Raw genomic sequence first — 13,430 nt, forward strand, 5'->3', positions numbered from 1 at the left:
CCCGCAGCATGTGGGGCCATAGCGAGGGCCCGTGCCTTAAGGGGAAAATTAACCCCTAACTTAAATCTAAGTACTATATCAAAGTATTGGCCTACTGTTGATTGATTTTGTTGGAGATTTTATCTATCGTCAATTATTGCTTTGGCTTCTGCTAGATTTGAGTTGAAGAAATTCACTAGAGAAAATATTTTTAGCTTCTAGCGCATTAAGACATAGGAGCCACTTGAGACACAAGGCTTAGATTTAGCATTGTGGGAGATGATAGATTTTCCTAGATATCAAAGCGGAAGAAAACGTCAAGACATTTGAAAATGTCCAAACTTTTGAGTAAAAGCAAATCCAATTAGATATATTGACATGTTTAAATTTGAGCTCCCTCTTAGACATCTTTTCGCATAAATATCGAAGTTTTTCTACATTAACCCAACATGTGGTACGAAAGCCAATGGTTTGGCTTTGCTGGGCCCAAAAATGTGAATCAGCATTTTGTGATTATCTCAAGTAAGATAATCCCAAGTGTGGCTCCTTAATCAAAGTGATGGATGGGTCCCTTGGCTCCCTGCTGGACCAAGCTAGGCCAAGGCTATTGAGGTATAAACTTTGGGAAGATGTTGTTCCTCTCTAAACGTGGCCAAGCTAAAATAAAGATTCGGTTTGAGACAATGTTGGGGTTTGAGACAATGTTGGTGCGGAAGGATGTCTACATTGAAAGGCAGTGGGCTAAACAGTAGGGTCACACTCAAGGAAAGATCTTTTTGAGGTATATGCATCCATTGAGGATATGGTGGAAAGTAGAGCCATTAATGTATATTAACCAGTCCATAATCCATGAATTTTAAGTGTTTCGGTGACAGCGGGTTTAATTAGATATGTTGATAAATTCGAGCACAGACTCTCTTGATAATCTCTCCAGACCAAGGTATTAGATTTCCGCTTCTGCTGGTGCTCCCAAACATAATCTATCCGGTGGGCTTTTGACACTCCAAGTGTCTCTCTGGGTCTTAGGAGAGGTCTGGAAGTAAGTAGAACGACTGAAAAAGTAACGCTGACCAATATACTCCTCTTGAATCAACGTACACCAGGGTCACTTAGATATGTGGGGTCAAATCAAGACGCTTTTGGCCACACAAATTATAATATGATGGGATGATAATGTAATTAAAAGATCTAGAGAAAATGGAACACAAAGGGGGTGGATTGCTTAGCTACGAGGGCGCACCCAAAAAAAATGCTATCTGAATCGGACCATCATTTTCATGGTCTATGATTGGTCTGATTGACCCTAAAGACCTTAAATGATTCAGTTCAAAAAAATTCGTTTCATTTGTGGGGCCAAAACTTTTCAATTTATCTTTACCTAAAGTTCTATGAGTGGTTGAGATATTTTTTCCAATAGGAATATATAAACTAAGATATCCTGAAAAAGTTAGTTTGGGAGCTTCTATGAAGAGAATGCTTACCCTAAAAGAAATCGGAGTCATCTCTAACATGTTCACTTGTTTTCCTTGTTTACGTTCTATAGTTCTGACCCAGTTGAAACACTTTGGCCAAGTATTAATGGCCTTTGCTAGGTTTCTAGAAGGCACGTACTCTACGAGACATATGGCTTATTCATTTCATGAGTCGTGCTTGGTTACCATATTGTCGTGCGAATCAACACCTTTAAGGATTTGGTAGAAAAATTAGATTTTTTTTTTTGAGTGCGCGAGGGATATCATTCAACATGCCAAGTAAACACACGCATGGCCTCGGTATTTGGCCAAAGAGAAGAGAAATAGCTCTGACTCATCGTCCGAACAAGTAGATGAACCAAAATTAATTGTGGTAAAAATAGGCCACTGGATGGTCTATTTGTTATAGGGAAAATTGTCCAAAATCCTAAATTTTTTAATTTTACCAATCGAATTATAAACATTTTTCACATTCTCGCCAATTGAGTCAATCCGTCCAATTTTGATTAGAAATTACTTATATGAACGGTTAGTGCTAACTTGGCAATTTTTTAATGATATTTTGAATTTTTATAATTTTTTATTTTTATTTTTACTTTTATTTGCTTCTTTTTATTATTATTATTTATTTAGGGCAGTCAAGGGTTTGGCCAGCCCTCACCAACAACAATTGAGGCCCGGCCGACCCTTGCCAGCCTTGGGCGAGGGCGTGCAAGCCCTCACCTAGAATCGGCAAGGGGCACAGCCCTCGCCTGGCCCCAAGCAAGGTCAACGACCTTGCTTGAGGCCCTCGCTGGCCAATCTAGCCAGGGCATCACGGCCCTCGCTAGCCTTCTCCAAAACCCTTTAAAAAAACTATAAAAAGTATTTAAAAATGAAAAAGCATAAAAATTCAAAAAAATACATCATTATATATTATTTTAAAAGAGTTATGTTAATAATTTCCGACCAAAATTGACTAGATTGATTCAATTGGCAAAAGATGAAAATGTTTATTACTCAATTAACAAAATCAAAAATTTATGACTAAATTGGCAAAAGTTTAATAGGTTTAGAACTTTTGAACAATTTTCCTGTTGGTTACAAGCTTTCACACTAGAAACAAACATGCATGTTGTGGACCAAATTCTCTTGTACCTTTGTGAGCTGAAGAGTGGAGTTTTGTACTATTAGGGTGAAAAGTGAAGTGATGCAGAAGGGATGATACAACTGATTTGTAAGAGTAGCATCAAAGCATTTGTTTTGGGAGTTCTAGGATATAACGGTTATAACTCTAAGGAGCTCTAACGGCGAGGTTGGCCTTTCGTGCACAAACAAGTTGGAAGATAATGTTGCTCTCTTGATAAGACCATAACATGCCAAAACAAATTGTTATGTTGAAGTGTTATGTCTCATTCGAGGAACTAGATGATCGAACTAAAGTGGGCATGGTATGAACTAGTGTGAAGATGTGATTTGATATACTATTCATAGGTACAATGTTTGGAAGGAAAGCTAGCCTAGTGTTCTCAGTTCACCAAACACCACACAGGTTATTTCATGGTTAAGAATATGTTGGCCCGTGACAAATGGTATCAAAGCAAGATACCTCTAGTAGGTGAGTGACTGAGGGAAAGCTTGTGATCTACCCAAGTCCTATGAGGGCAAAGAGTAATCATTGAGGCTAAGAGGATTCAAACAATGTGTGACTCTTATCAAGATTCTATGATGGCAATAGAGGAAATAGGAATGAACCAAATTGCTCACCAAATAGGAAAACATTCCTAGATCAATGGACAAATATCAAGAGGAGGTAGGCTACCCCGTTTCCAACAAGGAGAGAAACCTCCATTGGTCTGCTAAGATCATGAGAAGCCTAGTAATGAAAGAAGGCATTACCAAGCCAATACAGTTGGCTATGGATGCCACACATGTCAAGGAGAGCACAAGCAACTAGAGATTTACAAATAGTTCTAATTGAGGGAAGCTACGAGATGGAGTGTAATGACTTGTTCGGTTGGGCAAGCATTATCATTCATGGAAGTCTCAAGGAGGTGGCATTGAGGGTCATGGAACGTATGAAAACGACAAAAAAAAAACAGCAACTTGAGCGTTGTGAAATTGGATGGGGCAGAATGTCACAAACTGAATTCTCTCATACTCTTTTAAGCTAAAGAGTACGATTTTGTGGAATTGAGGTGAAGAGTGAGTGATGCAAATGGGATGATACAATTGGTTTGTAGGAGTGGCATCAAGGAGTTTGTGTTATGAGTTCTAGGATAGAACGGTTATGACTTTGAGGAGTTCTAAAGGTAAGGTTGACCTCCCGTGTATAAACTAGTCAGGATTGGCCATGGCAGGTCGATTTGTGCTGAGGTGTTTTGTATGTCTACTCGAGGGACTTGATGTTCAAGCTAAACGGCATAATACGATCCAATATGAGAATGCGATTCGCCACACCAATCTTAAAAACAATCTTTAGAATGAAGACAGGTGTGATGTTCTTAGTTTACCAGGCGCTGCACAAGCTATTTCACAGCCAAGAATCTATTAACCCGTGACACGTGCATATTGTTATTTGTAGATTTGGCGTTAGACATCACTTCCCTAAAATTTTTAGAGTCAAAATTGAGAGCACAAACACAAAAAATATCCTAGTGTAGTGAGATTTTTTGCATATCTTTACATGGTTGGTGTCTACATTTCTTTGGAAAAAGCTTTTAGGTTCTTCTACAACACACGACATTTTCATCGTCATCAACAACGAATCAACATTTGGCAAGCCTCTTATCTAACTTCTTCGGTTTCCTAGAGCTAATATGGGAAGCTCGTAACACTTGCCAATTGGTCATTTGATCGAGTAAAATGGGCACATCTTGCTTTAGAAGCACCTAAAAATCTCTCGTGCGCGGTCGTCGTGGGAAAGGCGTTGGGGGGGGGTGAAGGGAGAGAAAAAGCACGGCAAGACAGGAACAGTTGCGAATCTTTTGAGTCAGCCACCATAGGAACGTTGTCGATTCTCCACAATTATTTAATGATCTGACATAGAGAGAGAGAGAGAGAGAGAGAGAGAGAGTATTAAATGGGAATATTTAGAGAGAGAGTATTAAATGGGAATATTTGGTTTCATGTGGATAGCAAGTTGGTGGTAGTTCAGAAATATGGGAACAGAAAACGCTGGGAACCCGCTTCTCGTAGTTCTTCCCAAACCAGCTACCATGTTGCCATATTTCATTCACAACTTCATTTATCTCCACATGGGAATAAAAGGGTTTGACAGATAACTGCAGATATGTATTGACTGGAGTAATATAACTTTAGAGTATAATCATCAACTCTTTGTGCAGCACCGAGTGCTGCACCAAGCTTCGTTAAATTGATTTTCATATACCCGACATTACTCGCTTTGAGAACTACCATTATGAGAAGGGGGAGAAGGTGGGGGGCGGGGCGGGATTAGTTTTGCTTTTTCTATCATCAATAGTAGTGGAGATCGGGCTGGTCCAATTGGAGTTGACAGTGGTGTTTTCATTAGCTAAGCCAATGATCGTTCTCTTCCGAAAGTTTTTGCAATCTCCAGGTACTATCACTAACGCTTCAGCTACCAAAAAAAAAAAAATCACCTAAATTTGTGCAGACACCTGATGAAACAACAAGATTTGTTTCTGCACACACTAAGTGAAAAGCTAATCAACATTCAAAGGGCACTTTATTTTTCCCCACACGCACATATGTTATTCTGTGCATGCTTCTTGGCCCCACTCATTCCAAACGAAACTTTAAATCCCCACCATTTCATAGCAGACACGCGTTTTGTAGAGAGAGAGAAAGAGAGAGAGAGAGAGAGAGAGAGAGAGAGGGAGCGAGAGAGATGAAGGGGATAAAGAGAGGCGCCACCGCCACATGAGGCGGCAATTCGGTCATTTTCCAGCAAACCTCGACTGCTAACACTCTGTGTGTGTGCACGAGCGTGTGTTCAAGTGGAGGAAGCATAGGGATCGAATACTACGTGCAAAAAAGGAGGATATTATACGAATGGTGCTTGGGGTTGGAGCATCTCTCTGTACGGCCGTATCAATCAGTCACTCCCTTCTTTTGAAGGCCATAAATAGCACGATCATGGCCTTTCACTGATACACTCATCACAGGCTATACGCTGAGTCCTACACACATTATCATCATCATTATTACCATCTCAAATTTTTCAAAGTGTTGAAAGAAAACAAGATGGTGAATTTTTCTAAGCAGTATGAAGGCCAGCTTGTGCCTGAGTGGAAAGAGGCCTTTGTTGATTACGGGCAACTCAAGAAGGACCTGAAAAGAATCCATCTCCCTATAAACACCCAACCAACCTCATTGCCCAACAGAGAACATGAACATCATCCTAGTACTCCTGTCACTGAGGCCGACACTTTCCTCTCATCTCTGAAGAAGCTCAGTCCTTTGGGCATCATCAGTCTAGGACCAATGGTGCCATTCAAGTATTTTCCTCACTTCCTCAAGCACCAAAAGGAAAAAAAAGAAAAAAGATTTTTTCATTTTGATGATTATTTCAGTAAAGAGAATGTGATGGCTTGTTCGTGCTTGTCTTTCTTAATTTCACACCAGGTGCACAAGAAACTTGCATCTTCAGACAGAGAGGGTGATTTGTATGAGACTGAGTTGGTGGAGCAATTTTCAGACCTTGAAGCAGCCAAGGAGTTCTTTGCATGCTTGGACCACCAGCTCAACAAAGTGAACAAGTTCTTCAGGACCAAGGAGAAAGAGTTCTTGGACAGAGGAGAGTACCTGAAGAGGCAGATAGAGATCCTAGTCGAGCTCAAAGCATTTGTCAGTGAACAAAGTGGAAAAGATCCGTCGTCAGTCCATGATGTCGGGGAGGAGGATAGTTCCATTTCCTCGGCCGTGCCTTGTGGTAAATGAGGATAAAAATGGTTCTGTGCTGCACTACCAATGCCAAATTTTATGATCACATTATTTAACACATAAAACTTAAAATTTTCATTAAGCTCGCGTCTAATCACATTTGCTTGTTAATATTTTCCATTCCTCGGGTGGCAGAGAAGGAGTCCACAGTGAAAGGACAAGATCAAGAACAAATGCAAGAGAAAAAGCCTTGGAATTGGATGAACTTGGGAAAAGTGACGAGCTGCCATTGACCGAGTCTGCAAAATGGGACGAGGTGGGGAAGTCTGGAACTCTAAAGAGGGAGTACAGTAATAAATTGAGGTCACTCTCAAGTCGGTCTTTCAGTTGCCAAGGGAAGAACCTGAAGGTGAACATTCCTCTGACAACGCCATCTCGGGCCTTCTCAGCGATCAGTGACCTGGTTTGGGAGGATCTGATCAGCCCGGTCTCAAAGAAGTCCAACTCTGAAGGCAATTATAAGACACAAATTAACAGGACAAAGCTGCAGCATGCAGAGAAGATGATCAAAAAGCTCTCATTGAACTATACAAAGGGTTGGGTTATCTGAATACTTACAGGTACCTTGGCTTATATGTTTGGTTACCTTTTATGCGTGAACTTACTTGTGTGAGCCTCATGCTTAATAAAGTTGTTCTATTTTTCTTCAGGAACTTGAACATCCTTGCATTTGTAAAAATTTTAAAGAAGTTTGACAAAGTAAGTGGAACAGTTGTTCATTTTTCTCCTTTATCTTTGTATCCATAGGCATATATACTATAATTGTTACGCATATAACAGAGAAATTGAGTTTTCTAACTTCTGTTTATTAATGATTCAGGTTACGGGAAAGCAAGTTCTCCCGATTTATCTGAAAGTGGCAGAGAGCTCCTATTTCAATAGCTCTGACAAGGTAAAAGAAAATTCCTAATTTACGTACTTCCTGCAGCAGAATGCTGTGAAATCATGTGACCCATTGGATGATATTTATCCACTTATCCATTCGTCCTATAATTTACCTGACCAAACCTAGCGGTCATTGTACTAAATTTCTTGTCTGCACAAGGAATGATCCTTGAATCATTTGTTCTTTCCCCGACTCTTATATAGATGTGCATTTACAACTTTGTAAGGCAGAGGAGTTTTCTTATCGGGTGTCAGAATTGACAGGTGATGCATTTGGGAGATGAAGTTGAAGAGCTATTTGTCAAGCAGTTTGCTGAAGCTGACCGAAGAAAAGCCCTGAAGTACCTGAAGCCACTCCAGCATACAGAGTCACACGGCACTACCTTTTTTGTCGGTCAGTTTTATGACTCAGATACGAAAAACTTAAATCTTCATGATAGTATCTTCAGACAACATATCTTTTGAAATCCACCTTGTATGTTCTCTTAACTTGGGACAATATTCTAGAGCAAGAGACTGAAAGAGAGAGTGGCTGGACCCATCAGACCATTAGTGCTCATAAAATGACTGCTGGTGCACACTGCACTAATTATTTTTGGTAGAACTATAGACCCTGGTCCCATGATACGACACATAGCTATCTTTGCACTGGGTATGGCCGTAGAGGATTGAAAAGTGGAAAGGCTTAACAAATCATTTTATAGACTCGTAATTTAAGGTCATGACAAATTAAGAAGCTATTCCCAATCTAGAAAATGTGCATAGGTTGTCTTAGATATCAAGTTTTAGGGCTAACTTCTGTAGCAAAGAATTCATGATAAAATCTACTGAGTTAGGACGGTTTTCCATTATCAACTAACTGCAACTGAAATAAGAAAAGAAAAGGAATATTAGAATTAAGCAGAGCTTCCTTTGCAGCTCTGCCATGAGATGATAATGCCGTTGAAAAAAGCGAGCATCCTGTCTTGTGATTGAATCAAATATAGAGGAGAGAAGAGTGGTAGACTGCAAAATTATCTAATGAAAAATCGATGGAAATATAGCATACTTTAACTCAAGTAATCAAAAACAGAAAAGATGGAACACCGAAACTAAATGATTACGTTGTGCAAAATTATCTAATGAAAAATCGATGGAAATATAGCATACTTTAACTCGAAGTAATGAAAAAAGAGAAAAGATGGAACAGCGAAACTAAATGATTACATTATACAAAATTATCTAATGAAAAATCTATGGAAATATAGCATACTTTAACTCAAAGTAATCAAAAAACAGAAAAGATGGAACAGCGAAACTAAATGATTACGTTATGCATAAAAACTCAAAATGTTTTCCCACACTGTTGCACATCAGGGCTGTTCACCGGTTGCTTCATTGCGCTCTTCACTGGATATGTCATCATGGCTCATGTCACCGGCATATACAGAAGACAGGGAGAGGGAGATCAAGTTTACATGGAAACTGTGTACCCCGCTCTCAGGTAAGTACCGTTAATTTTTAGCGTTTCTCTTCATAATAATGGGCGAAAAGAAGCTAAAAGAAGTGATCCTGTCCGTGCAGCATGTTCAGCCTGTTCTTTCTGCACTTCTTTCTCTATGGATGCAACATTTTTGCATGGCGAAAGGCACGTATAAATTATAGCTTCATCTTTGAACTGACCCCTACCGAGGAGCTCAAGTACAGAGATGTGTTCCTAATTTGTGCCGCGTCGATGGCTGTTGTGGTAGGTGTCATGTTTGCCCATCTGTCTCTTCTCACAAAAAGGTCTTCGTACGAACAAGTCCAGTCAATTCCTGGGCTTCTGCTACTGGTACTTATCTCTTCTCTCTTAGCAAATTAAGTACAACAAATACCTCCAATAGGATGGAAAAGCACAAATACACACGAACATGATTGTATAAGATTCTACTACCGATGCATAGCCTCCTATACTGATCGCTATTGTTGCTGATAAAAGTATGATCTCTGAACGTGCAGAGTTTCCTTCTATTACTTGTATGTCCATGCAATATCTTCTACCGATCTAGTCGATACCGTCTCCTTAAAGTGCTAAGGAACATCATCCTCTCACCCCTCTACAAGGTACAATATTTTTGTATCCCCATTTGGTGAAATAATATGCATACAACAAGAAAGTGGGTTGATAGGCTCTGACTTCAGAAGATGAACATGAATCCCAGTTTAACATGACTGCCCAGCGACGTCCAGTAATTCTGACTGAACAAAGACTATCCACTGGGTAAACAATCGGACTGACTAATTCGATTTTGAATTTTCCACAGGTGGTTATGCTGGACTTCTTCATGGCTGATCAACTCTGTAGTCAGGTAGAGCTTTGCTCAATAGAAATTTTACACAAGGATTGGCGCATAGAGAAATCAAATCGTTGACTTCCCGGTACATGATTGATATTTTTGGCAGATTCCAATGCTCAGAAACTTAGAGTACTTAACCTGTTATTACATAAGCGGAAGCTATAAGACTCAGGACTACGGATATTGCATGCGGAACAAGCACTACCGAGACCTCGCCTATGCAGTGTCCTTTCTTCCCTACTACTTGAGGGCAATGCAGGTTGATCTCAAACCCTCCACTTTTTCTTAGGCAATTGTTGACTACTTTAGGAAATCAGCAGACATATAATGGCCCGATTGAGTATTATCTATCAAATATGCAGTGCGCTAGAAAATGGTTTGATGAAGGACACACAAGCGATCTCGTGAATCTAGGAAAGTACGTGTCGGCCATGTTAGCAGCTGGAGCCAAAGTTTTTTATGAGAAAGAACAGAGCCTCGGATGGCTCATCCTACTTGTGGTCATCTCGAGTGGCGCCACGATTTACCAATTGTACTGGGACTTTGCAAAAGATTGGGGCTTGCTCCAGATGAACTCGAAGAACCAATGGCTGAGGAACGAATTGATGCTTCGCCAAAAGTCTATTTACTTCCTGTCAATGGTATCTACTATGGCCTCTCTCTTTCTCACTTATCGCACACAAAACAAAGGATTGAAGAAACAAAAACATGGGAAGAAAAATCTAATGCAGGACATTAGGACAATATCGATTCTCACAGCTCAAAAGATGAATATGAATATATTCTTCTAACACATAGTACAATAACGGTTCCAAGGAATCAAGGATGAAAATATAAGAGAACCCAACTTGATGATAAACAGAACGAGTTGCCTAAGGTGCTTCGACGCGGGAGACAGGATAGAGAACTAGATGTTTGGTGAGAACAAGCATTTGTGATTGATTCCGACTAACCATATTTATCCTTGCAGTTTTTAAGAGCTCTGAATAATCATGCAGGGTTTGAACCTCGTCCTCAGGCTCGCTTGGTTACAAACGGTCCTCCACTATAGTTTTGGAAATGTTGATTATAGAGTGATGGGGCTATTTTTAGCGGCCCTGGAAGTACTCAGAAGAGGCCTGTGGAATTTCTTCAGGTAATAAAATTTCAGCTTTTCAAGTTTTGTATGGACGTTGGAGATATTCGTGCATTCAGGTTTTATGATTTATGATCTGTATCCACTATGTCAATTGATTAGGAGTACTTCTGATTGGCTCAGGTTGGAGAATGAGCATCTAAACAATGCAGGAAATTTTAGAGCAGTTAAGACAGTACCCCTTCCCTTCCATGAAGTGGATGAAGAAGGGTGATCAACCACTTGGCCTGAGTTGCAAGCAGAATACAATTCGGAATTCGAAATTTTCAACTTCTGTCAGGAAGTGGATATTGGATTTTCTCGCCTTAGCATTAGTTGATGGAACAACTTGGCCGAATCAATTTTTGTGCGTTCGGTGTACTTTAGGAACATGCTTCAAACTTGTAACATTTTCTTTTCTTTTTTTTTTGTTCCCTTTTCCCCAGAATGAAGTGGATGAAATAGAAAGCCGTCAATGCATCCATACCCAGTTAATGCATCCTCCTCGTCGCCTCTTTCTGTTTATTTGTTTGACACCATGTCGGCAGCGGAAAATTGCGACGTACTTTGGTCACTCTCCACTGTTTTTATTCACATATCTGATATTTCAAGTAGAATCAAGGGGAAATTGACACAAGCACAGAGCTTATTTGGAAGATGTGGTCAACTGATCAAGAGAAAAGGGAAAAGAGCAGTAACTTAATGGCATAAATTAATCGCCGCCGAAACAGCGGAACCACATACTGAAAAGAAGTTATCCCAATTCCGTAGCAAGACCACCTTTGGTCAGGATGGATCAGCCATCGCCAGGTTCGGCAAGACCGATGACAACCCCAATGACGATGCTCGAAATGAGCACCAGAGCAGCTCCCATCACAACCGCGTTCACAATCACCTCGACCTGTTCGTCCTCATCGATCTCCATCTGGAAGAGACTGGGTAAAAAAAGGTGAAGAATCAATCGTTTCCTCTTTCCTCTCACTTTCCAGTCTTCCCAAACTGAGAAGAAATGAAGCTTTTTCCCTGTTTTTTTTCTTTCCTTCGGGTGATTAAACCATTTACACGATCCATGATCATCGATTGCAGATTGCCTACAGATCCCCTGCCAGCGCACGATCCGTTTCGCACCAAACCGAAGGGAAATTCTTTTTCTAGATGTGTCAAACTAGGAGCAGGTATATATGCTTCCAGTTTTTATGGAAGGTGTCTAGGACAAGGTGACAGCGAAACTTATGTGGACGGGTCCGAAACAGAAGCCCTGCCACAAGCCAATGCTCTGTATAGGCCAACTTTGACAAGTTCATATGTGGAAGTTGTTCAGCTGAATCACTTGCTCAAATGGCCATGAAAGGCGGTTGTTAGGCTTTGCCTCAACACCTCCTATAGCTCAATATCCTCTGACATCATCTCATGTTTCGCGCTTGCATATGTAAATAACTCCATTGGCCCTAGAGTCTATTCAAATCTGTAATGAAACTGCAAGTGCCAAAAAAAGAGAAAAATTGTCCCTTTAAGTGAATATCTACCTGTCTAACTCTGAAAAATAGCTAGGCAGTTATAGCTGGATGAAATTTGGACAATTGAATTCCTATCAATTACTTCACAAGATAATTCTACAGTCCTAGGAATAGGTCTCGATAGTAACTTGTCATAACTCTTTGAATTTTTATCGAGATTCCTTTCAAAATATTGTGATACATTGAAATTAAAGGTTTAACTGATCAACAAGCGTTTAAATCCCATGGTTGAGTGATTAGGGATTTATTTTCCAAAAAATCTTTAGAAACAACTTTAGTCATGTTGAGAATAATAAGTAAGTCGAATGAAAAACCTCATCTATATAAACATATATACATATTCTTTTGTTAATTCATGTGTTTCAATCATTTCCCGTGGGGACGGTGATAGATTTACTATAAAAAAAAAATGAGTGATTACAGCATAAACTGAACATTCCCTTACAAATATGAAACTTCTATAATAATGTTGAGAGGGGCCGCTCTTTCTACCATTTTTGGCACATGTGCGCACCTGTTCTAATGTACATAATCAAAATTTTGAGTTTTGAGTTATAATAAATCAAATAAAATGACGGTGTCCGTGTAAAATCATTGATGGAAAACTTAGGGTGCGAATGGTAATGTTTTTGTTTTTTTTTTGTTCAGTGGAACAAAAAAAAAAAAAAATTGTTTCGTCTCCTAACAATTTTTGAACAAAAAAATACGTTTGGTAACGTTTGTTAGGAATAAAAAATGAATAGAAACACGTTTGGTAAATTTTATTCTTTTTTATTTCTTTTAATTTTTTAAACATTTTTATTTTATTTTTCATTTTTTCCTTTATTTTTTATTTTTCTTTTTTTCTACTAAGAAGCTGGCCTCGCCGAGCTCGCCTGCACCCAAGGCGAGGCCAAGCCTCGCCCAACCACGGCGAGGTTCGGCCTCGCCGGATCTCGGGCGAGCTCGAGCTTGCCCGCGGCGATGCTCGGCGAGGTCGCCGACCTCGAGGGTGTCGCCGGCCAAAGAATCGGCGAAAGAAAAAAGAAGAAAAAAAGAAGAAGAAAAGAAGAAGAGAAGAAGAAGAGAGAAGAGAAAACGTTTCTTCATTTTTTTTTTTAACTAAAACAACAATTTGTTGTTTTCTTTTTTTTGTTCTTATTTTGTTCCTAAACAAAAAAAAAAAAAAAGAAATGTAAACGCAACCAAACGCGTTTCTTTTTTTTTCTTCTAACAAAATCCGTACAGAAATGTTCCAGAA

At 39.7% G+C, this 13,430-nt stretch overlaps 1 protein-coding gene across 1 annotated transcript; it reads left to right on the forward strand.

Annotated features, from left to right (window-relative positions):
- The first annotated feature begins 5,248 nt into the window (after positions 1-5,248).
- LOC104453842 (phosphate transporter PHO1 homolog 1) lies at positions 5,249-11,172 on the forward strand. The gene is given in 16 exon segments (XM_039318189.1): positions 5,249-5,868; positions 5,871-5,911; positions 6,039-6,345; positions 6,494-6,865; positions 6,868-6,916; positions 7,007-7,055; positions 7,177-7,248; positions 7,506-7,635; positions 8,598-8,724; positions 8,805-9,054; positions 9,222-9,326; positions 9,527-9,571; positions 9,666-9,818; positions 9,922-10,200; positions 10,558-10,694; positions 10,818-11,172. Coding segments are annotated over 16 exon segments (2,418 nt in total). The 5' UTR covers positions 5,249-5,657; the 3' UTR covers positions 10,909-11,172.
- Positions 11,173-13,430: the final 2,258 nt, after the last annotated feature.

This window comes from Eucalyptus grandis, chromosome 7 (genome assembly GCF_016545825.1).
Source record: "Eucalyptus grandis isolate ANBG69807.140 chromosome 7, ASM1654582v1, whole genome shotgun sequence".
Lineage (NCBI taxonomy): Eukaryota > Viridiplantae > Streptophyta > Magnoliopsida > Myrtales > Myrtaceae > Eucalyptus > Eucalyptus grandis.